The 25388-nt window shown below is 46.4% G+C and overlaps 1 protein-coding gene across 6 annotated transcripts in view; it reads right to left on the bottom strand.

Moving 5' to 3' along the window:
• Positions 1-4252: 4252 nt before the first annotated feature.
• The window catches only part of ZNF532 (zinc finger protein 532), a 92734-nt gene continuing 71598 nt past the window's right edge, over positions 4253-25388 (bottom strand). For 4 of the 6 annotated variants that reach the window (XM_090285434.1, XM_090285433.1, XM_090285430.1 and 1 more), the window contains 3 exons: positions 10025-10137; positions 7857-8004; positions 4253-6273 (listed from right to left, as the gene is read on the bottom strand). In XM_090285434.1, the coding sequence (XP_090141560.1) occupies positions 5782-6273; positions 7857-8004; positions 10025-10137 (753 nt within the window). In that variant the 3' untranslated portion in view covers positions 4253-5781. Of the gene's footprint in view, positions 6274-7856; positions 8005-10024; positions 10138-18122; positions 18182-25388 lie in introns of those variants that run through there. The other 2 variants (XM_090285432.1, XM_090285435.1) reach the window with 2 other exon arrangements.

Below are 25388 nucleotides of genomic sequence, written 5' to 3' on the forward strand. Positions count from 1 at the left end.
AGGTCCATGTCTTGCAGAGAGTCACACAATGGCTGATTCTCCAAACCTGGAAGGGGATCAGATGCTGAACTGACAAAAATCAAGAAAAATGTCCATTACCCCTGCTTAGAGACGTACCTGCTACCCTAAGAGGGGGTTGTTTGTTCCCTTTGACACATGCAGCTCGACTTCTCCTGACCCGGCAACATCACGCCATCCTCTCCAATCAGCTGACTAGGCCGTCCCTGTGCTTCTTCACCAATGACGTGTATTCTCCAGAAATAACCAGTGTAATTAAAGTTGACTAGACTTGAAGGTCAGAAGGTTACCCTTGGGCTAAGCCCACCCCCAGAACTGAGCTGGAGGTGTGACGTGGTGGATGCTGATTACAGGGCTCCCCTAGATCACACTGCGGTCCTGCTAAGTGTCGTGTTGGACAGACGTGCCACTGTAGCGTAACTTATCACTGTAACAAGACGGGAAGCTCCAGGAAAGCGCAGGCAATAAAACAGCGAGGCAAACTGGGTCACCGGTTCCTTTAATGCTAGCCAACATTCTAAACAGTGCTGCAGGGAGTCAGGGCTAACCTCACAGATTGAATTTTGAAACCAGCCAAGAATGTTTTCTGGGAACTGCTATTCTGTTTCCTTAAGGAAAATATAGCCATCGGGGAAAGGCTATAATTCCAGGACAAACCTGCTGAGGTCATTAGAAAGAAAAGATAAGTTTGGAATGCAGCATCGTTCCAGCTCACAGCCTGCCCAGGGCGAGGAAATGCATGTTGACGAGAAGACAGGTCTAGAGCACTTATGAAAGCATGTGCCTCCTGCGATCATGACAGTGTCTCCCACCTGGCACCCCAGGGCCATCAGACACCCCTCTGCCCTGCTCTGTGCCCCACTTGCTGACTTTACAGACTGTGTCTGGGGCTTCCTTGTCCTCTCGCTTCAGTGTGACTTAGGCCAGTGGGAGGTGCAGGCAGGAAATCTCAGCGTGATGGACTGCGTCCCTGTAATTTCCCTCCCGCCTCCTCCTTACTTAACCAGGGCTCTGGCTCCAGCTCTGCCCAAAAGTGGCAATGGCTCCCCACCACTGCTAGTCCCTGGGGTTGGGGTGGGGGTCAGCACCCTTTGTTTCAGACCACGGCACATAGTTCCGTCCTTAAGTCCTGTCAAGTTAAACCTTTTCTAGTGTGCTATTTGTGTCCTGCTAAGACCCTAATTCACACAGGATCTAATGGCGGGCACCTTCAGATCTACCTTTCCCACAAGGGCAGCAAATATGAATAAGCGAACTCCCAGGAAAACACAAGCTAAGATGATGAAAGTTTCATCATCCAATGAATTGAGCCTTTACTAAAATGTTTATCAAAACCTATTAGGGCAGTAGGAAGGGGGAAATGGATGTGGAAGGGGTATGTTGTCTCTAATTCAGCCTCACACCCAAACCTGTGGATGGAGGCTGGGCTATTCAGAATGAGAGGTTTGGGGTACAGGGGACTACAGAGTAATGACTGGTTAGTCCAGAAGCTTCTGGTAGCTGGAAGAGGCTCTTTGCAGAGGCATTAAGTCTGCACTGTCATACCTCAATGGTTTATGATGACTTCTGTAAGGGTGTGAGACTTATCATTTCAAAAAGAAACTCAAAGTAAACAAGAAGGTTCAAGTGGCCATTTAAGCAAAGAATGACTTATGCATGAGTAGGAGCCCAGTTCCTAAGCTGAGTAAATCTAGGTTCTAGGATGTATGCTCCCAATTCACAGCTGCAGTGGGGAACCCCTACAGCACCTGGGGAGGGAGTGTGTGTTTGTGCGTGTGTGTGTCTAAGTGAGGCAGATGGCATTCCACATTTGACACGCCCCTCTATTTTCAGACCATTCTGGGGATAAATTAATTGTTCTTTTCAGTTCTATTTTATTTCACGAAGTTCTTCAAACACATTTTCCTCTTTTCTCCTTCCCACATAGGCATTTTAAAGAAATCACAGCATGATGAATATATTAATATGAAATAACATCTTAGTCTTCGCCATGTTTCCAACAGGAAATTTCCCTGTTGGTCAGTGTTTCCAGGATACAGCTCGGTAGCCCCCTAACCCTGGGGAGAAGCGCCCACCAGAGCATGCGGGGTTGGGGGGGGTCACTCTTCTTTAGCATTTGCAGGAAATGGCTCCAGGAGGAGGAAGTGGTCTGGACTACGTAGTCTAAGCCCACGTTTTCCTGTTTCTCATTCTGTAAGTGGGCACCATCTTGCTGGCATTCTTTACTATAGCACTATAACTCAATGACTGATAAAAATTCTCCAACCACACACATTCAAACAAAAGCAGAACTCGTATGTATTGTATAACTAAAGTGAAGTCTTCACCATATTCTAATTTTGACTTTCATATATCTAAGTAATGTACAACTTGAAAAAGTCTACTTAAGAAATCACCTAGGTTTGAACTTTCAGACTTACCCTGGTTCTCTGTCTCTCTCAGCATGAAACCCTCAACACCACTTCTGAAATGCTACCTACAACAGCCCCTTCCCAAGGCTCCTCCCACCTCCAAGGTTGTGTCCTCAGCTCAATTTCTGTGGCGGTCATTGATGCTGTTCACAGATTTTCAGCTTTCTGCCTTCTGTGCACACGGAAGGATTGCACGTCATGGTCCCCCTCTGATTATATGGGGCCATGTGAATGGTTTGGGCTGGTGAATTGTGAAAAGTGACACCTGCCACTTCCAGGCCAAGGTGCTTCATTACCCTTTCCCTCTGCCATGGTAACCAGCAACTTTTTGGGACAGTGGGGAGAGGGGACAAGCAGATTTGGAGCCATGTTTCCAGTCAACCCACAACAGGCATGGAATGTGGGCAAGAGCTGTCTTGTTGTCATGAGCCATTAAAATTTCGGGTTTGCAACCACAGCGTAACCTAATTTATCCTGATACACCATGCCACCACTCATCTTGAACAGCATCACCGGTTCATCTGGTTACATCCCTGTCCTGTCCAAAGGACTCATTTCTGTTGGACTGCAAACTCCCTAGTCCACCATTCAAGGCTTCTGGCAACTTGACCTGAGCCTGCTGCTGTCAGTCTCAGCAACTGCTTTCCCACCCAACAGAGGAAATGGGCTTCCTGAGAACTCATGAAGGAAGCCCCCAGGTTTCTACCTCTGGTCTGATTGTATCCTGTTTCTCAAATGCCCACGCCTTGCCACCACACCCAGATATACACCTAATGAAGAACAGGTGGAATTCACAAGTCCCAATGTGAGTTTTTGCTCAACATGCAGCACATGAACCGGAGAATTCGTGTCTTTCATTAGTGGCTGAGAATTTCCTGCAATGGCCCTTTCCCATTCTGCTCCCTCTCTGGAACTCCGGTTAAACTTATTAGATCTTTTCATTTGGCCGCTCCTGACTTCTAATCGCTTTCATATATTTCATCTCTTAATCTCTGTGGATTCTCGGTAACATCTTTGTGCCGTACCTCCCAGTTCACCGATTCTCTCTTCAAGTCGGGCCACCCAGCTTTCCTCCCAGGGTGCCAGCACCCTGTGCTGCTTTTGTACTGTGGGTTTCATTTACTCTTCATCTTGGAACTCCGGGCATTCTACAAAACCTTTTTTGGAGGCTCAACTAGGCATCTGATAGATGCTAATTTCATATTACTAAGTATTTCTGGATGTTTAAGAGTAGACAGACTTCTAGGTTACCTTATAAAAGCCATAGTGCCACAAACAAAAAATCTAGTATCGTGTTTTGCACATACTTTTTATTTGTTGAATAAATGAATATTTGTCAATATGTACATAACCACATAGAGCGAGCACTGGATTTAGAGCAATATCTGGTTCTAATATGCAAAGTCACTTACCAGCAATGAGGGCTTAGGCCACGAGTTTCCTGTGAGTTCGGCTTCCTCAACTGTGAAACTAGGCTAGTAGGACCTGTGCAGCACACCACACAGGCTTATTGCAAGGTCCCAATGCAGAAACATGTGTGCGTGCTAGGAATACAACTTAGAGCAATACAGGTACGAGTGTAACAAGTAACAGCAATTGAATTTCAAGTTAAGGAATGCTTCATCATGCCCTTGGATGACACCGATGTCCTGACGGCATCAACAAGGCAGTGACAACAGCGCATTGCTAACGAGAACGAATACGCCGTTCTTCTGAGCGGGGAGAATTCTGCAACATCCTGGAGCCTGTCCCTGAAATGCATCACTTCCTAAACTTCGTGAAGACGTCACAGTCCCGCCATCAATAACTCTCTCACAGAAGCACAAGGGCCAAATGTCCCACGTTTATTTACATATGCAGTGTGTTTAATACAGTTATGACGGGTGTAGTGCATTATCGCCTGACAGCAGCAAGACCTTTTTGAGGAACCGAACGTTGACTACAGTATATCATGCAAGTATCTATATATACACAAAAGAATTTTTCTTAAAAAAAAAAAAAATACAAAACATGTTTAGGGATAAATACAAGATATAAAATTCCAAAGAAAACACTGAACAAAAACAAAAAAATAGAACTCTCCCAGAGAACTATAAACAGAAGGGACAGAAGAGGACCCCTGCTGTGCTTCCAGAGAGCAGAGCCTCCAAGAGGAACTATACTTGCTGAAATGACCGCACTAACCCTGGATGGCTCCATGCCGGCCCAGTGGCCCAGCGCCACGCGCAGGCATCTGCGCTGACCAAATGGTGGTTCAAGTTGTGCTTTCCAACTCTAAGTACCAGAACGTTTGGCAGTAGCACCCAGAACAGGAAACGCCAACTCTTTAGAAAGCAAAGGGTTAAGTCAACTAGGATGTTTGTCTTCCTGTCAAGAGCTAGAGAAATACTTGATATCTTCAGTTGTGTCTTGATAATAGTTAATAAATTACATGACGAAAACTTGACTATTTGAATCTATTGGTCTAACTACGTTGTTTGTCACTTGTACAGAAGTCCAGCCCTTTCGTAACTTTTATTTCCTTGTGCTCTTGGAGCCGGCCTTGCACATCTGGCCAGAAAACCACCAGCCCCCCGGTTGTGACCTTTAGAATAGATACCCTTCTTCCCCATAAGATGGAATTCAGGAGAGTCGCTCATTCATTTCTGGATTTCTGGCCTGTTTTTTATTCGCCTGCAAGGCTGCTGCTTTAAACACCGTTTGGCATGGCCTGGAAAAGACGCCGCATGCCGGCGGGGTGCGCTCGGGTCGGAGACGCGCAGCCCGGCCCAGAGCAGGCACGTTGACGGTGGCGCTAAGACACTTGGAAGTCCCTAGGTGTTTTGAGACCCACGATCACCTACAATTGATGTAGTAAATTCTAAAAATTAAAAACACTAAAAAAGGCATTATCTTAGCCCATAATTAGTTAACCCTTTTAAATTGGTAACATACAAAACGGTTTATTTGAATTCAGGAACTGCCCCTGTTACTAAGAACTCTGCTTCAAAGGAAGGATACAAAAAGAATAATCATAACCCTCCCCCCCACCAGAAAAACAAAACAAAAAGAAAAACAAAACCCAAACTCAAAACATAGTCTGCTAAATACTGATACAAACATGTAACAAAGAGTATAAAAAGTTATTCATTTAAATATATACAAACTCTTTTAAACTCAAATACTGTTTTGATACTTATGGGGGAGACACACGAGAAGGGGAGGGGGGGAGGGGGGGAGGGACACTGAGAGAGGAGATATTGCAACAGCCTGAACAGGACTGTTAGCTCTATTATACTGCAACCTTTTTGTAACAAAAAACGTCTTTTTTCTTCCAATGTGGACAGGGATCTTCCTCGCGGAAGGTCTGTGGCTATTTCTCAGCGGAACTCACTCTTTTGGATTTGATGAAGGCCATGCCGTGGGTCCGCATGTGCGCGTTTAAGGCAGCTTCCGTCTCGAACATCTTCGCACACACTTTGCACTTGCGGTCGGACGTGGTGCCGTCGGCCGCCTCGTGCTCGGGGCTGGGCTTGCTCTGCTGGCTCTCCTCCCCTGCCCCGTTCTGCTGGGCCACCGGCTGCGGCTCCTTCAGCTTGTGCACGATGAACAGGTGCCTGGACAGGGACACGTGGGACGTGTAGCAGAGGCCGCACTCCCGGCACTGGTAGGAGGAGCCGTCCGATCTGTGCTGCGGGATGTGTTCGTGGAACTGGAGCAGGTTCTCGGTGGTGAAGCCGCACACGGCGCACTTGTGAACCTTAAAAACATTTATCTTGAGCTTTTTCAGAGGCTGAGTAATCGCGCCCCTGGGAGGTCTGAACTCTAAAACTGGTTCTTCCAATTTCCGCTTGGGACTGGGGACCTTGGAGAAAGAAACAGACACAACTGAAAGCCGTGGGGCTGGCTGGGTGACAGGTGACCAGCTCCCTTGCCCTCGAGGCTGCTGAGGAACTATCCGCTGCGAGCCTGGGGATTTGAGTTCTGCCAGAGCTGCGAGCCTGCCACCCCACCTGAGGCTCAGGTCTTTCGTCAGCGCCCCAAGTCTGACTGTTTCTGTGTCACCAGGCAGCGCTCCAGCCCAGGGGCCCAGCGGGGGACAAACAAGTCCTTGACTGCATGGGAGGAGGACTCCAATGGAGCACGACAAGAAGCAACCAAGGAGTAATCCACAGTGGGAACAAAGCAGCACAGGAGTGCACGGGGCAAGGTGGGGTGTTAGGTTACACGTGGCGTGACAGTGACATGTAACAGGGTCCACGCACCGGGAGCTGTGCATGCAAAAGGTCTGAGGCGGGGCCCGTGCCCGGAGGCCAGCACAGAGGCCAGTGGGCCTGCAGCAGGGCCACCAGGGAGACACAGGGCTGGGTGGACAGAAAAGCACCTGGGGGGAGAGGAAAGGCCAGGAATTTTGCCTTTTCTGCGACTAAAATAGAGGGTCACTGGAAGGCCCAGCGGGCCCAATAATGGCCCTGTCCTGCCTGCTCACCTTTGTCATACTCCTTCCCTGGCCGGTCATGCTTAGCCCTGACCTTTCCAGCTTTCTAGGTCTGACTCACATCCAATCCCCTCCTTTCTGGATCTCTAAAAGTCCAAGCCAAAGGCAAACGCCCTCCTCCCAGTTCCATGGCCCCACTTTCCTGCCCTGTTCACGGGGTGTCTCTCACACGCCTGGACCTGAAGCTGCCCCTCCACCTACATTCTTGAATTCCCCTTCCCCTTCCCCCCCCTCTGGGCAGCACTGGAGGGAAAGGGTTAAAACCTAATGAGGCAGCAGTCTGACTTGTGTTCTGATTGGCCTCAACTCAAGGGTTAACCCCTTGAAGACACATGTAGACCTGACCCAGGTACGTTCCAGACGCAGCCCCGTGCCAGAGACAGCAGGAGCGCTGACTCGTCCGCTCAGCTGCTGCTTCACTCCGAGAGCACTTGGCGCGCACACACCTCGTGCAACGTTAACATATACATTGTTGTCTGATCCAAGGTCACTGAACACTGATGTAAGACAAGGCGCGAATTCGCCATGTTGTCTCCTATTGCCACAAAGAGAAGCTAAAGGAACCACAACTTTTATGAGGACACTATCACAACCAATATTGTTGCCGGGGAAAAAGAATCTAGCTTTATACATCCCTTCTGGCTAAGAGGCAATTTCTGTGCCCAATGTCAAACATCTAAATTCGTTTATGTAAGTAATTCCTACAGTTATTTCTGGAAGGACACAGAGGAAACTTAACAAACATCCCCTTTTAGGAGCAAGAGGAAAGGTCAGAATGGGTCAGAAAGGGAGAATGCCTATTATTTTATACCTTTACGCTCATAGTCTAAATTTTTTAAATCATGCAACTGTAGAAATTTTTAAAGGTAGAAAATTTTAAATGAAAAGAAATGAGTGAAAAACCAAGTCAACCCAACTTCACTGTAAGGAGAACATCTGCCATGTCTGACCTTGTTGTCTTCTTTCATTTCTGTTTCCTCCTCGTTGGTGGCTTCTGTCATTTCTTTCAAGTCAGGATCCTTGATACCGTGCATGAGCTGGATGTGCTTCTCCAGCATCAGCCGTTTCGTGAAGGTCCGCCTGGAGTCTGGGCAGTGCCTGTGGGGCAGAGGACAGGGAGATTAACTAGTTGCTGAGCCCCAAGGGGGCAGTCGTAGCCACAAGCCCTTCCCTGCCCACAGTACGCTCAGAGGGGTCAGGAGGGTCTGGGTGAGCACCACTGGCCCAAAGTGGAATACGCAGCCATTTTGCTATAAATCTTAGTTTCCAATTTGTGCAAAAAAAATGTTTGCAGCATTTGTAAAAAGTTTTCCGCCCATTTCGGTGCCCTCAAAAGACCAGCCTAATTTGCTGTAGATGGAATATTTATTTTCTAGGTTTGGTTCAGGTATCACTTAATTTGTAATTCTAGATGGCTTTAATTTTAAAACGGAGAATGCTCCACTTCAAAAGTTTTCTTTACCATGATTCAGTGTTCCCTCAGAATTGACGTCATGAGAGGCATTTTATTACGAAGTCCCTCCTCAACTCCTTTATGCTGAGCTAAGTTACTCCTGTCCATTCTGCCATGACAAAGACAAGACAGAGCATCTCCCCACGTCAAATTCCTCATCCAGGCATAAATGAGTTGTGCCTGGTTGGAATCTTAGCACCCAAATACGTGTGACCACCCAGAGATTCATATAGAAAACTATGAACAAATGCCCCAAATGGGTCAATTATTAAGAAGTTTTCATTTTACCTTACACAAAAAACAAACAAACAAAAAAACCCTGTAGATTATGAATATGTTTTTTCTTTGGACAATATGAATTTACAATTTTATTAATAAAACAGGCCAAAAAAATGTAAAAGAAAAAAAGGTTGATAACCATGGCAATTATGGCACTAGAGGCCCCACATCAGGACCGCCACTGCAGGGATGGCTGTGAACTGCACGCGTGGTCTTGTGCAGAACCAAATTTGCTGTCACTTGAAAAGCTCCTGTGGATTTTATAACTGGCCCTGGACTCTGCTGATTCCACATTAAGGGACCCGGAACCAGGGCAGGGGTGGGAACCGGCACCGACACCAGAGAACACAGGAAATCAGCCAGACAATCCCAGCATTTTACGGCTTCACGGTGGCTTGTCGGGGACGTAAACAGAACCTGTCACTTCAGGGGTCACGCCACACCAGACTTCCCTTTCATAGTCTTCCCCACCCAGGCCTGCTTCTAACTTCTGACTCTTCCCATCCAATCTCAGCACGCAGACTCTCTGCAGAATGTTCTCATCCCTCCAAAGTCACTCTCAGCTTCAATTTCACTGAAGGAGAGTCCATATCCCTGCTTTCCTGCCCCAGAAACTTGCCCTAACTAACCACGCCACAGCCAAGTCTGCCAATCTGACAGCCAACCTTCACAAGCCCCCGGAGCCACACGCTGCAGACCGGCTCTATCACGAGGCTTCTCTGACTTTTAGTTCTGTCTCCTTTATGAGAAGCACCTTCAGGTGAGTAACCGTGTTATATCCACTCACTTCAGGCATGTTCTGTCTGAGCATGTAAGAAAACTTTCTCAGTAATAATATAACTCCTGCTCGTCACACACTAAGTAGCTCATGACCGTCCCAAGTGGCGTGGTGTGCTGGCCCGCTCAGTCCCATGCCTTTGGTCTCTTAGCCAACAGCGTGCGCCGAGATAGGGCTGCGCTGCATTAGATGGTGAACCATGGCCAAGGGGCACACGGTCAGCCTCGGACTGGCTGCAGGACCGGCCCCATCTGGGCCTCTGATTTGTCTGGTCAAGCAGACAAATCGACTTGTCCACGCGGTGGCTCACTGCCCTGCGCACCTGCGAATCACTCCCTTCTCCAAATCCTCGCTGATGCAACGGACACCCCTGGGAAGCAGCCAGGGACACAGGGGCCTCACAGCGTGTGCAAGGCACCGCTCCTTTCGAGTTCAATATTTTTAAGTGTTACTGTCAAGACTCTGCGTGTCAGAACAATGGAATATCCCAAAGAAATGAAATCCATAAACCGTGGAACAGGAGATGGGGACGGTGAGGTATGAAAACCCTGGTGAGCCTCCGGCTGCATCCGCTCACTGTGCCTCTCCCACGAGAAATCATGACTTACGAGCAGGTATAAACTTTCCTGATGCCTTTGTGCTTGATCCGGTTGTGGCGGCAGAGGCTGTGTGACGAGCTGAAGGACTTGTCGCACTGGCGGCAGGGGTGCTTCTTCATTTGCTTTATTGCGGAGGAGAGAGAGAGAGGCCCGTCAGAGAACCGAGGCGGAAAGCCCTTTAAACGTTAACAGCGCTTCCCTAAGAGTTTAAGTTCAGTGCGCATCCCTGTTCGGCAATATGGGCTGGGGTAGCCGTGAAGAAGCTGATTTCTACAGAATGAAACCAACTTGACCAGGAGAGTCAAAATACTGTATTTTTTCTCAAAAACACTTCTGTTTTTGATTCAACACACACACCTAGGTATTTAAGAAAAAAGATGACATACATTTTCTATGCAACACGGATGCAATAAGTGTTATTTTTAAAAGCAGAGGAGGTATGAAAACGTAATGATTCAGTAATGACCAAATTGGGCCATTATTTAATTCATTATTTCCATCAGAGAAGGAAAACTCTGACTCCAAAAAACCTCCGCTGCCTTGCGGCATACCTCTTCAGGGGAAAGGCTAAGGGAGTAAACCCCGACAGAAAATCCGGAGCCGGAGTCCCTAAGGCGGTTCGACGTTGTAGTCAACACCGGCAACTCCTGCGGCGCACCTGAACCCAAGCTGTATTGACTCCGTCTTTCCCTTGGACCCTTCAGCTGCGAAGAGAGGGGGGTCTGCTGCATGGGCAACAGCAGACCCTCCATATCACCCTGCCCAGGCTCTGTAGCTTCAGCTTCACTGGAGAGGACACTCCAGCGTCATCGCAAGATGTCGATTCAACACGGGAGGAGACAGATACCGTGTCACTCCCGAGTTGAACTGCACAACCATTCTCGGCGGTGCAGATAGACTCTTAAGAAGCTACACCATCGTCTCTCGAGACGGACGGCTGCCGACGACGACGATATCCAGAAAGAACATGTCGCCTCATCCAATGTGCCATTTCAGATTAAATCTCTGGCTAATTTTAAATCTCTTAACTTTCTCCCACTTAAAGATTAAGTAATTATTCCTTATATAAAGAAAGAGTTTTACAGAAGGCCTTTTGTTTTAAATAATAATTATCCCGTTTGGTCATATCAAGAACACAAACGTCTGAAAGCCCTTTATGGAGACTGCCTGCTGGTTTGTGGAGAAAGAGAGAGATGCAGAGAGGGAACGCAGTTGGGGAAGGGATGGACAGAGAGGAAGGGAAAGTTACCAAGAGTTACATAAAGATCAAAGTTAAAAATCGCCCACTTTGGCTAAGCCACAATTACGTTACCTCAATGTATTCCCATGCAGAACCTAGGAACGAAAATGAGTGGCTTAACTTTAGAACCAAGGCTTCGGGTATGATAAGCACTGCAGTCTTCAATAAAACAATAAATCACAAGTACATCAGATCAAGGAAGAACTGTCGGGCTCCTGAATCGAACAAAATGTGGCTCAACCCTCATTGAAAGTAAGACTGAAGCAATATTAAGTTCTCATGGGAATGTGGTCTCTCAGATAACGTTACTATTTTTGGCACTAGAAAGAGGGAAGTAAGCAAGCAATTGTGAGCTAAGCAATAAAGAAATGATAACTATATTTTAAGAACTACTTTTACGTCACCTGACAAACATGTCTCAGTCAAACGGGTAAGTAAACCTAAGTGGCTGAGAGTTTTTAGACATCCGCTTCCCCAGCTGTAAGGTAGAGACCAGACGTCAGTGGGGGTGGGCGGACGGATCGAAAGAAAGGGTTAAACAGAGCAGGGGACACAGAGAAATCCCCAATAAATGTTCTCTTATTAGTAACAGGAAAGTTACACATCCAGGTTTTTTAAAAATATATATTTATTGATTTGAGACAGAGAGAGAGAGAGAGAGAGAGAGAGAGAGAGAGAGAGAGAGAGAGAGAGAGAGAGAGAGAGAGAGAGAAAGGAAAGAAACATTGATGAGAGACAGAAGTATCAACTGGTTGCTTCCTGTATGCACTCCAGCCGGGGATGGAACCCTCACACCTAGGTATGTGCCCTGACTGGGGACCGAACCTGCAATATTTTGCTGTCAGGGCCCCAGTTGCATTTTGAAAGAGTGGAAAATACTGTCTTTTATATAAAGTAAATCAGTCTGGCAGGTGTTCAAAGGGGTCTTGTAGAGGCAGAGTAGGAAGTTTCTTCTCCGTGTGAAAGACGGAAGTCAGACCATTGCCTCCCTTGTTTTCCTAGGCACATAATCTCTGGGAAAAGGCAGCAAACAAAGCAAATAACCAGCTGGTGCCTCTGAGAGCGCTGTCCCTTCTCCCAAAGGTATTCCTTCATAAACACTGTGGTCACACAAAGCAGGCACCAGCAAACCCTAGTCTCTTAGACCTGCATAGCCCGTGAACACATGAGGTTACATTTACAATCAAGCTGTAAGCAAAGAACAGTCAGTCACGAACAGTTCTATGTTTCAGTAGTTATTTAAATATGTACTATCTAATTTCCTTTGAACTTTTTACATGTAAGATGGACAATATTAAGACCACCTGGAGGAATCAAAACACACGACGTAGTAGAGACCTGAAATATAGGCATATCATTCTAACCATATGGAGGCAGGAGGCCTCAGAGAAATGCAAACTGCCTTTTCTTTTCAGGTGATGGGCTTAATACCCCACCTCTTCTGTACTGCTGTTACATGAATAGCAAACCAAAATTTTAACAGAGAAATTTCAATAGAGAAATCCACAGGAGATAATACATTACAGCTTAGCTGAATCAATAATTACTATTTTCAAAAAGAGTTGGCAATATGTGAGATATTATTCTTTCTCAGCATTTTTATTTAAAAAAATCGCAGAAATGAACTGTGCAAGCCCCAACACAATGGAGCAGGGTTTCCAAGTCACTGGTGACGAGAAAATTACAGGTTTAAACACCAGTTTCCAGGTCAAATCTGCCTAACAAAACAAACGACTTTCTTCTTTTCTAAAATTTAAAAACGTACTAACTTACTTGAAGGTGCTTTAACCTAATTTATTTTCATAACTATATCTTCAATAGTATAATAGTTCACATGGCTACAATTTTTGTCTACCAATCAAAAATGAAATAAAGAACAGTATTAGGAAAAGTATAAAGTTAATCATCATTCTAGTCTCAAAACTTTTAAGGCCATTTATTTCTTTCTGGCTCTAGTGGTGCATAAGCTGATATTGGAAGGAACCATGGCCTTGCTTTTTATAGTTAAATCAGAAAATACACATTTCCCCCCTCAATTATTAGTTGTTTTGCTTGTTTTAAAAAAGAGCTCTTTGAAGAAGTGGTAAATTAATATAAAAAGCTGGCAGGCCAGAAAAGTTTTGTAAACCTTACCGTAAAATATCAAATAATCACTTGGGTACATTTCCTAAATGTTCTCCCTGATTTCCAAGTTCTGACCCTTTGATCTCCCCATGCTTGAGAAAGAAGGCATCCTCCCCTCCCTTAGCAAATTCCTTCGCTGGAGGCTCCAGCCCTGGGCTCCGGGTCTGAGCTCTGGGATGGAAAAGGCCTCTGGAGCCCACTATATTCAGGTGGCACTTGGTGAGTCTGTCTTGGACCACCCACGGCTCTGTCGCAGTCATTTCCCATGCTGGTAACTAGTCCCTTCTTGTCTCCTGGCTTCAGAGAAGTCCCAGCTTCATGAATCCAAGTGGCTAGACCTCCACTTCACCTTTTCCTGAGATGCCTGCCTCCCGGAGGCCTCTGCCTTGCACCAACGTGCAACATTCCTCCTTATCGACCCCACACATTGAAAACACCCACAAATGTAAGCTTATTCCCAAACCACGCTGACACACTCTTCAGCTCTATCCTTTTTCATGACAAAGGAAAAGCCAATTCTACACTTCAAATGCGTCACGGCAGTGCTCTCTCAGAACCGAACTCCTCAGCTCTGGACCCTCCCACTTGGAAATCTACTCGACAGATAGGCCCACACACGGTACAAGCAGTTCTGCTATAGTAACGCAACACACATAGCCCACGTTATAAATCACTGCGCTGTGCGAAACCAGCCAGGAAAAACTACAGGGCTTCCGCCAGAAATTAAGGTAGGGGCGTAACGCTCAAAACCTAAACAGTGGCATGATTTTATACGTGTCCAATGGTTATGAAATATATAGATACTGCAAAACCAAAACGGCCCTTCACCTTGAAAATGACCTGCAGTTTGCTCGTGGAAGCGGGCGTCGGAGGGTTATGGCTGGTTGAGTTTTGTCACGTGGTGGAGAAGGGTCATCTGATATGGGAGGGGCAGAGGGACCCAACACAGGGGAGAAGCGGTGGTGGGTGGAGCTCTGAGGGGTGTGCGTGTGTTTTGTTTATTCCCACACAACTCCATTCCACAGTTTTCTGTGTTCCCCCCGTGTTTCTCAGGGGTGAAGTCACACATGAGCAAACTCAAGACTTCAGGCGATGCTACCATTGTTCCCTGACATGTCAACTGCATGGGCAGAAATTTGTGTTTTCAACCCAAGAGTTTTAACGGCAGTGACTGCATACACAAGGTTATTCACCGCAGCACTGTGCGTAACGGGGAAAACTATCTGGGGCCGCCGAGCTGGTTCAAGGCAGCCCACGCCCTCAGACAACAGCGCTCCCGCTTGCGGCTACAGAAGAGGACGGACGCTCTCAGGGCGCTGGCATGAAAAGACGCGTAGCACACCCTATCTGGAGAAAGAACTGGAAAGCGTGTTAACGAGCTGTGCTCTGTGTTAGAAACGGGGAAAATGAGCACATATGCACACAGGAGGATACTTATAGGGAGCAACTTCATCACGCGTAGCCTGGCGACCGTGGGTAGCAAGGGTAGGAACGAGGCTTTTCCCTGCGTTCCTGCATGCTGTTTGGATATTGGAAACATGTGAATATAGCACATGTCAAAAAAAAAAAACAAACGCTTTGCTGCCTCATAAAAAATTTTAAGTCAGGTTTACTGAAGTATAATTTATGAAATGTAAAATTCACTCTTTTTAATGTAGTTCTATGAGTTTTGATGAATGGATCCAGCTGAGTAACTGACACTACAATCAAGATACAGAACAAGTCCATCACCCTCACCCCCCAAAATTCCCTCGTGTCCGTCTCCCGTCAAGCCCTCTTCCTCGCCCAGCTTTCGGTAACCCCTGTTCTGTTTCTAGGCTACACGACTGCGTTCCCACCCAAGCAAATGGAACCACACAGTAGAGCAGGTAGGTTTTTGAGTCTGGCTTCTTCCTCTGGGCACAATACAACTGTAATACACAGTGCAATTCACCCACGCTGCTGAGAATTCCGCTGTGCCTGCCTTTTCACGGTGGAGTAGTTAATACTCCACGGTACGGATATACTTCAGTCTGTCCGTTTGCAAGGGGAAGGGCAGCTAGACTGTTTCCAGTTGGGGAAATCACGAATTAAAACCACTATACACATTCACGTACAGGTTCTGGTGTGAAACGTGGTTTTCCTTCTCTTGGGTAAACACTGGGAATGGGATTACTGAGTCATGTGGCAAATTAAATGAGACACCCTCACATTGTTTCCCAGCTTGGCTGCACCTGGCCTTTCCGCCAGCAACGGATAAGGACCCCCGACTGCTCTGCCATCTTCCAGCAGAGGGTGGCCCATGGTGTTTCACTGTGCTTTTCATGTGTGTTTCTCTACGGTCTAGAAAAGTCAATTAACAGATGAAACACCTCCTAGTATACCTCTTCCTCCAAAGGCTGAACTTCACTCCTCTGTAATCTCCCGGAAAACACTCCTGGCCTTCAGCAGGCAGAAAACTCTCCATCAGTTCTCACTGTGTGCATGAATGAATACAGAAAAGGATACCTGAATGGACAAATTTATCTACTGGAATAACATGAGCAGGTTCTACAAAGTAATCTAAGAGTCACAAATTTAGGATAAAGTGTTGGCTGCAGAGCGACCCCTGCTTAGGTTCTGGAAACTGGGGGAGTCCTGAGCACGTTTAAATACTGATAAGAAAGAGCCTATTAAAAAACCACAAAGATACTGAGGACAAAGGCAAGAGATGGGTCAATGAGTAGGAAGGGATTCAGACAGAAGGAAGAACCAGGCTTCCTGTGTGGCCGGAGATAAGGCGCCGTGCACGGACAGGTGCAGTGCTTATTCTGGTCAGCGGCGGGCGGGGGAGGAAAGGACCAGGAAACTGAAGGAATTCCTGCTCAGCAGCCTCCGTTTTCCAATGAAGAATGTGATGGTGCATCTAGCTAGACAATGCAGCCTTCCTTTTCTTTCCAATTATAAAAATAACAAATGCTTATTGCAAAATGCGAGAGGGAAAATTGCTTCTCATCTCACCCACTGAAGTCAATTTCTAGCTATTATGTCCTTCCTATTTACTTCTTTTCTGAATACAGATTTATGCGTATAATATGTCTATATTATACATACTGATTTGTACCCCAATTTTTCCCTTGTAAAACACACAGCTATGCATGTTTTGATGTTTCTACATTCTTCTCAATGCATAGTATTCTCTTGTATAAATGAACCATAATTTAAGTATTTTCTATTAATGATTTAGGTTGTTTCAACTTTTCAGTAATTACAGATAAAAATTTCAGTCGCCAGCCAACTGTTTCCTTTGTACACATTTCTGAAAGGAGCCTTTCTAGTTCAGAAGCTGTAAAAATGCTAAGGCTCTTGGAAGCTTCTTGCAAAACGGTCCTCCAACAGGACACCGCCCACGCCAGTTGGAGCTCATTCACCAAGAGTCTCCAACACCAGATCACCATTCCCTGACCCTGCCAGTGACAGGGAAAATGTCACTCTGCACTCTGCTTTGTTCTCAGAGCCCAGTGGTACTGGACACCTGTCCACACACTGCTGAGCCGCTCCTATTTCCCCAGTGAAACATCGGAGCGTATCCTTCCGCAGTTTTCTGAGGAGCGAGGGCGGGGAGATGGGCAGGTAGGGAGACCGGAGAGCAGCCTTCTCGGCCGTGCGACCCATGGCGAGGCCTTGGGACACAGAAGGGGTTGCGCAAGGGAGTATTACGATCAACTTACTTTCGAGGGGTCACTCTGGCCTCCGAGTGTGGACGCAAGGAGCCAGCGTGGAGGCTGTAATATCTCTGCGTGCCCTCGGCTTAGAAGGTGAAGGTGAAGATAAAGGCCCACCTCTCACAGAACAGTGATGTTCAAACCTCCACTGGCTAGTACCTGCGATGTAAGTCTAATTCTTTTCCACGTACCACACACAGTTTTCATTTCTCATTCACTGTCCTCCTCCAACCTCTTTAAAGACTGAACTATTCAATATGCTTTATGGCTTACTATTTCCAGGGCCTCAACAAGAACTGAGCTGAAATCTGACTTGAAAGCGCCTTTCACTTAATATTGAATCATACACCACCTCATGGTTCCTCCGAGACTCTAGCTTTACACCCAAACGCCTACTAGTTTCAGCTCTTAAAATATTTATGCTTTCTTTTTTTGGTAAGCACCTGCAGGGCAAGAATTTTATTTTATATTTTATTTGTACTTCTCCATGGCAAACTGATAAATATTTATGGAATAAAGAAAAGGCACATATAAAAGAACAAACGTGGTTCAAAGTTAAATATTCCCAAAGTATGAATGAATGGGCTGTTCTAAATAGTTTCATAAATGTACATTATTCTTGTAATAGTCAAGTACCCAGACAAAACAAAGTATAGACTGATAACATGAACACATTTAAAAAACTCTATAGTCTAATATGTCTCTTAGCTTTCCTACAGGATAAAATGTGCTGATTACCCATAAATTATAACTCAACAAAGCTGATTTCTTAAAAAGAAATTCCCTACAGAAATGGGTCACACCATTAGCATGGCTATTCAATAGATAAAAGGTGTAATTTTCACTCTGATAATTCTTGAAATGTTCACCAGGATAAATGAAAATATAATGCTTTGTATGTATTTCAGTTTCTTCATCTCTTCCTATGTTAGATCCAGATATAGTCAACATGTGCCTCAACACTGAAGAGCTTTCACTCTCTTTATATAAAGATTACCTACAGTTATAGTCGGTAAATCTTAAGAAATGAAGCCGTTTACCTCAAGCACCCGTGCCCTCTTAGAAAATGGTCTTTTACTCATAGGCAATTAGCCTGCCTTCCTCCTGCAGTCTGGGAACCTGTGGGTCATAAATTCCAAAGTCCTTACTGAGAGAACATAATACCTAGGACGCTAGTGACATTTTTCCAGTTCCTGTCTCACTGTATCCAAAAATATATAAATAAATGGGTATTTAGACGAGCACAGAATAGGAAACTCAACTTACGTGTGAAAGCACCAAGAAAAGTAATTTTTGAGTACGAAAGTGATCCAAGTTTCTACAAATTGGAACTGAGTGTTTTAGGGAAATATTTAAACACAGAGAATAAATTTAGACCAGTGGTTGGCCGACTTTTTCTGTAAAGGGCCAGACTGTAAATATTTCAGGCTTTGCAGACCATAAAGTCTGTGTTGCAACTATTCCACCTTGTAGTTCAAAAGCAGCCATAGACAATGATACATAAATGAATGGGCATGGCTGTATTTTAACAAATGATTTATAAAAACAGGCGGCTGGGCTGTCAAACATAGTTTGCTAACCCTAATTTAGACCATTCTCTCACATTCTATAGAAAATGGAACCAAGTCTCCATCATTCAGAACCATTTCTATTTAAGAAGGTAGGTAATTGATCTAGGTAAACACAAGTCAAAACTCTAAAGCAAGGAGAACGATTTCTGTTTTCAGATGACACGCTCAGAACGTGTCCTGAGTGCCACCTACGGCTGCACTGTGCTTATTTAGATGACGGTGTGCCTGAAGACGAGAATTTGCTTGTTGCTATGCATGATTAAGACAACAACAAACAAAGCCAGCCTCCTAACTTTCTGGTTATAAGACTACCTGGTTTGCTCATGACACTGTACAACTAAAAAAGTAAGGCACAGAACTGCCATCAATGCACAATAATGGAAGGCCAAGCCCAGGGCAGAAGGGAGAAGGGACAGAAGGGTGTCCCTCCACAGCTGCTGCGCTCGGAGCCACGCCAGGCACTGGGCGATGGGAAAGGCAAGTGCCCAAAGAAAGCCTGGCTTCCTGACGCAGCTGCCAGGACCGTGGCCGTGACGCTCAGAAGACCTGCCATGGTGCCGCTGGGTCACCACGGGCACACATCCACCCGCAACCTTGGCATCTACCCCCGATGATCAGGGGTGTCATGTACCAGAGGTCTGGGGGTCCTGCTACAGGCACTACACAGACCCCCCGGCTCCTCGGTCCTGCCATCTACTCCACTGAAGACCCTGTCACAGTAAACCCTAATGAACTGTTCCTCTCTCTCCTTCACGGTTCACAACAGGAAGACAGAACGGACAGGTGTTTTACTGACTTAGAATTCAGGTACCAGAGGTGACACAATCCTGGGGAAAAGAAAGTCTTTGTTCCCAAATTCTCCTGCGTCTGGTTCGGTTTCACTCCTCTTCCACTTATAAGAGTGTGTCCCGTGTTCTTAGCCTTCTTGGTCCTGAAAGTGTGTGCCTATAGGTGGTAAGTAACATTATTTCTCTATTGTTTCTGTTCTCAGAGAATCCAGTCCTCAAAGGGGGACCACTGTAAAAAATACAGAGAATGTCTTTCTTCTAATGTAATTTTTAATACAATCCTCTTGCCCTTTTTAATTTAAAATCAATCTAAAAGAAAAGAGGTCTTTGGGAACCATTTTTTCTGACAATCGCTATTTTATAAAAGGACAAATATTGCTACAGAATAAAAAATTAAAATATACTTTCTTCAGAGACCTAAGTAGATTCTTCGTGATATTATTTCCACATATCAAAAGAAACTAGTCATTCTTTTTTAAGATAATCACTGTTTATAATCAGATGATGTATAAGAAATCTATTAACTTTAAAAAAGTAAACAAGCACAAATATAAAAAAGCTAAGATTAAAGCTGCCTGATGATGGTTATTTCCTCGTTGGTCCTAGTCCCGTGTGATATATTGATTTTCCAGCTGCCAAAGCAAGCCGTATTGATGAAGCGCTGCTGGTTGGCATCATCAGCCATCAGAGCCGAAGGCATGAAGGAGCGCGTGGTAACGTCCCAGTTGCCAGGAGGCCGGTCTGCGGCCCTGCGCGAGAACCAGCTGTAACACAGCTACCGACAGGCTCTTCTGTGTCTCCTGTCTTGGTGCTGATTTCAGTTTTGCAATGACCTGGCTTCAGGTGGATGCAGAGAAAACACTGCCTCTTTCTTCCCTGACCACCTTCCGACTCTTTATTTGTGGCCCCCCGGGCAGTGCAGAGTAAGCACAGAGTCTTCTCTGGGGCTCTAGTCCTACCAGGCTCTGGCTCCTCCCCTGCCCAATAGAACGTGGCTGCTGGAACACCCGCCCCCTGACCCGAGGTGGACGGGAGGCCCCTGGGGGCCAAGGCAGCCTTAGGCGCAGGGTTAAACTCTGAATAAGGCCTGCAGCCTCTCCAGGTCTGAGGTTTTCCCATCTGTAAACTGAGGGAATTCTCGGCCTGTTCACCACCTCCTCATGCTGTCGACGTTACGACTCCTGAAGTCACCCACGGCCAGAAAGGTCTTTCATTTCCTCTGACATTCCTGCTTCTGTCATGTAAAATTATTGTCTGGTTTTGTGGGGCTTTGAGGTGATATCAACTTACAGACACGATCATGTGCTACATTCCTAAAACCTAAAGACGTGGTCTGCCAGTTGGATTCAGGAACCTATTTTCCTAAAGAAATTACAAATCAATGTTGCATTCTTGGGCAAGTACATAAAAGCCTACCCACGTCATAACAGAACCACAAAATTGGACTGATCTCCTAAAACCTGACGAGATTTCAGCACTCATTCAATGAAAAAACCTAATCCCACAGCCAATCTGGGTTCGAGTCATAAGAGAAGCTACTTTCCGCCCTCCTTCCTCTGCCCCATGAGATCTATCTCCACCTGCCAGGGGCTAGGAGCCAGCCTGCAGTACAGCGAGCGCCTGCGGTTTGCCAGGCCACAAGGGACTTCGGGGGGCATCGGTCTGGGTCTGGGGCAGGGAACAGGGCGAGACCACAACTTTGCCATAAAGCAAGCTTCCGGTTCTGAGCAGCAGGAACCAAACCTCCAACCAGCCAGGAGGAGGACAAGGAGGAGGGCGAGGAGGGGGAGCAGGAGCCAGAGCCACGCATGGCAGCCACGTGGCAGTGGAAGCAGAGAGAAGGAAAACCGCTCATCTATGACAGCGAGGGAGCCAGCCCCTGGCTGCAGACGATGTCTTTAACAAGCATGTTATTAGGCCGGCAATTTGCAGGACATTCGCCCACAGCAGACAGAGACTGGAGCCGAGTCTCCTATTTCCCCTGTCTGGCGATGGCACCTGCCCAGCTCAGGGGAGCCTCTACCTCCAGAGGCCAAGCTCCCCATGAGAGATAAACAGGAGGGCCCCAAGGAGGAAGTGCCTTCATCGAGCTCCAAAACACCAGCAGCGGCGGCGGGTGATGCGCTCACTGCACAAGCTGGCACGTCTGTAAATGTCCCCGTCACTGGGGGGGCAGGAAGCACCGGCTGTAACCAGTTACAGCTTACTCCCCTTGTAGAGGACCGACTTTGCAGAGTACCACCGGGGCCACACCTCAAATGCAGAGACACAACTTGGTATCTGTAGCACCAGCACGTTGTCACTTTCTAATACTACCCTTAATGAGTCTGCTGATCCAGTCCCTTTGAGCCAGTCGTTTGGGCCCAAGGCTCCCATCTGCAAGGCGGCTGGTCAAAGGGAAGGTGCAATCTTTGGTTACAAAAAGGAGTGAACATAACTGGCCACACTGCAGGTCTAAAAAAGCCTAGCTGATCATCATCTGGTTAATTCACTCCACAGGATTGCCTGAGGATCTCAGAACTCCAAGAGGCAGGGAGGGGCCTCTCTCCTGTGCGTTTCTCGATTCCTGAAACTCTCCCTGGAGGAAGAGCCTCTACATCCCAGGAAGCCCACTCTGGCTACTACTCAGCCAGCCCCCAACACATCCCAAGCAACGGCTAAGACGTATGAGCCACCCCAAAGCATCCATCACTCTGCAGGAAGATTTCCGTGAGAAACTAACGACATCACAGCTCTAGTAACTACAACTGCAACTCATGTCAATGAAGCAGGAGGTCCCAAGTGAAGACTGGAAGGCTGTCACACTCAACATTCTTCCAAAAAACTACACACACACACTTGTTCCTTTAATGATGGCATCAACAACTTTAACCAAGACTGACCGTAAACAACCTTAACCAATTCAAGTGACGACGGCTGGGAAGTCCTATATTTGCTAACTGTTCCTAATCCATGTTGAAACGTTCAATGCAACTAACATGAAGCCGTTTTTTCAAACACTAAGCTTTTCTGCTCTGCAGAGAGTAGACCGTCCAGCATAGTGTCTGAGGAGTCTGCACCAAATCCCACGTCTGCCGCTCACAAGCTGTAGAACCTGGGTAGTAAATCACCAAACCTTTCCTAAGCTTGCATTCCTCGTCTGTAAAATGGGATCGGAGACAGCGTCCACCTCCCGAGCCTGTTTCAAGGGTAAATGAGATAACAAATAGCAGGTGGCAAGCCCTTGATCAGCGTAAATCACCCTGTCATCATCATCATCACAATCAGCCTTCCAAATCAGCACAAGCTACCAAAATCATCCATCAAGCGACCTTTCTAGCTCACTGGTTCAGGACATTTACGTACTGTCGTAACACACAGTAGAATCATGTTTTCCAGTAACTTCTGGCCTGAAGCAAACAACTATGCTCTCCTGAGACATGTAGCCAAATACACGGTGGAAACCCCTTATACACATATAGAATGTTTCATATTTATATCTCATCTGAAACCCAAAAGGACTGGAGGGTGCTCCTCACCTCACATACAGTTCCCTGGATCTAGGTACCTACAACACAGGACACTGTGATCACTAAGGTATACATGACCCCCATTTTAAAGAAGAGGAAGTTCCCATCTGAGAAGGTTGGATGTCTTCCATATCAGCACCCATTCTTGATCCAGTAATTCAAGAAATATTTATTGGCTTACTATGCGCTGGGGAGAGAAGCTCCCAGACTTTATGGAGGGGAACTGCAGAGAGGAAGAAAGCCTAAAGGATCTGATGGGACAGGCCCCCCTCATGGAGCGGCAAGTACACAGCAGGGAGCACGCGCTGTCGTGGGAAATGCAGGGACAGGACCTGACTCAGGCTGAGGGGACCAAGAAGGGCTTTCCAAATGAGCTGATGTCTGAGCTGAGACCTGAAGGGTTAAGAGAAGTTAGCCACCTGAAAGGTGGGTCCTTCAAACTGATGACTGTCACCTGAAATGCCCCAGAGGCAAAGGAGCAGTGTTCAAAGCACTTCCGGCCAGCCTGACCACGAGATGTGGCTGCAGAAAGGGGTGGACCAGAGGACTCCCAGGAAGCCACCGCACAACTCAGGGCAACAGGGACAGAATGGGTGGCCCAATCAGAACTGCACAGGGAGGACAATAATCCGGGCAAGAACAAAGACAAAGGGGTGAACTAAAGGGTATTAAGTGACCTGATGGCAAGAGGGCAGGACGGAAGGAAGGAGACACCAATGACCCGGACACCGAGCCGTGGCTGCCGAAGCCGGGGGTCGGTGGCTAGGTTCTCCGTTGGGCCTGCTTAAAGCTTCTGTGGATTCTCCAACAGTTGAAACCCTCGAGAAGTGGTGGGACTCTAGAGACTGGAACTCCAATAAGAAACCACAGCTGGAGACAGAGACTGGGAAGTTACCTGCCCACTTATGTGAGAAGTGACGTTATGACAGCAGCTGAATTCCCCAGAGAGACTGCAGAACGCTCGCAGGACAGACACCACGAGAAAACCCAGGAGAGCAGTGCTCAACACGGAGGGCAGAAATGCTTTTAGGAAGAACTGCCCCTTCGGTGAAATACTGCAGTGGAGTCAATAGAGGTCAAGTCCAAAAATGATGTCCACTGGACACAACAGTGAGGTCACAGGTGAAGTGAGGGTGTTGACAGAGGTGAAGCTGACAACTCAAAGGTGGTCAGTGGAGAGGTAAGTGGGAGTGGAAAAGTGTTTGCCTGGCTGTCTGAATGGAAGAGAGAAGACCGAGGGTAGAAGATTTGAAGTCTAGGGTTTAAATGCAGGCGAGCCGCGGTGACGTGAGCGTTCTGAAAGGAGGGAAGAAGAAAAGAATGGGAAGAGAGAGAAGAATGCCTGCAGGCAGGTGTCTGGAAGTGCAGGGTTCCAGTCTGGCTCAGCACGGCAGAACTCACACGTTGGTTTCTGACTGCCGTTCCACCAACCTTCTTTTCAGTTCGCCAGTTTATAAAGACATTTCCTTCCCTCCCCCACCTCCCTGTAGTTCCTCCAGGAGGCTGCATGAACTGAATTGAAACTGTAATCTAATCTGATGTGCCTCATTCCAAAAGGCAGGGTCTCAACCTCTTCAAAGCTAATCCTAAAATCCCACTAAGCCCAACATTTCCTCTGCAACGAATGGCTGCATCAAACGTAACTATACACAGTGCGCACAGCACGCTGGCAACACACGCCAGTTCCGGGAGGATTCCACGCTGCCATCCAAAGCAAAGAGTTTAAGTAAGTGTTCAGTTTCATCTTATAGCCTAGACCAGTAACTGACAGATGTGTAAGATAAAGACAGTTTAGGGGGGGAATAAACGGAAAGAATTCTGCAATGTTCTAAGATGGTTACAGCAGTCTCAAATGTACAAGAGACAAAAGAATTGGACTGCTAGAAAATTAAGGTCTGCTGGTGTTTAAACATTCATGAAATCCAGTTTGGGTGCCAAGAAAAGACTTCTAGAATCATTAACACATCAGGCTCTGAAAGAACTACTGGTATTTACACAGAAGGCTTACCAAGTACTGACCCTCAAGAACTACCCAATACTTAACAATGAATATTATTAAGACATTATGGCCTATTTAGGGAGCCTGAAGTTGAGATGATGAAATAAACAATGGGCTACTAAAGCCATATATATTCCATAAGTAACTAATTTTTATATGGGGAGATACTGAATTAAGTATAGTTAGACCTAATATAATAAAAATATCTTTTTGCAATTTGTGATCACTGTGACTGATGTCAATAAGCAAATTTGTAAGACTTGGATGGTAGCAAGGTAAAACTCTAGCTTCATGAGTAGTTCAAATAAATGACTTCAACAGATTAGATTACAAAGCAATGCTTAAGCACTTAATGTAACAAGAATCTAGTACATACTATCAATAACTACAAACCAGTTCCTATGCACTCTTTACACAGGTTCCCCAAGGTCAACTATTTGGTTTCATTGGCTCAAGTTA

This window comes from Furipterus horrens, unplaced genomic scaffold (genome assembly GCF_987537825.1).
Source record: "Furipterus horrens unplaced genomic scaffold, mFurHor1.1.pri manual_scaffold_8, whole genome shotgun sequence".
NCBI lineage: Eukaryota > Metazoa > Chordata > Mammalia > Chiroptera > Furipteridae > Furipterus > Furipterus horrens.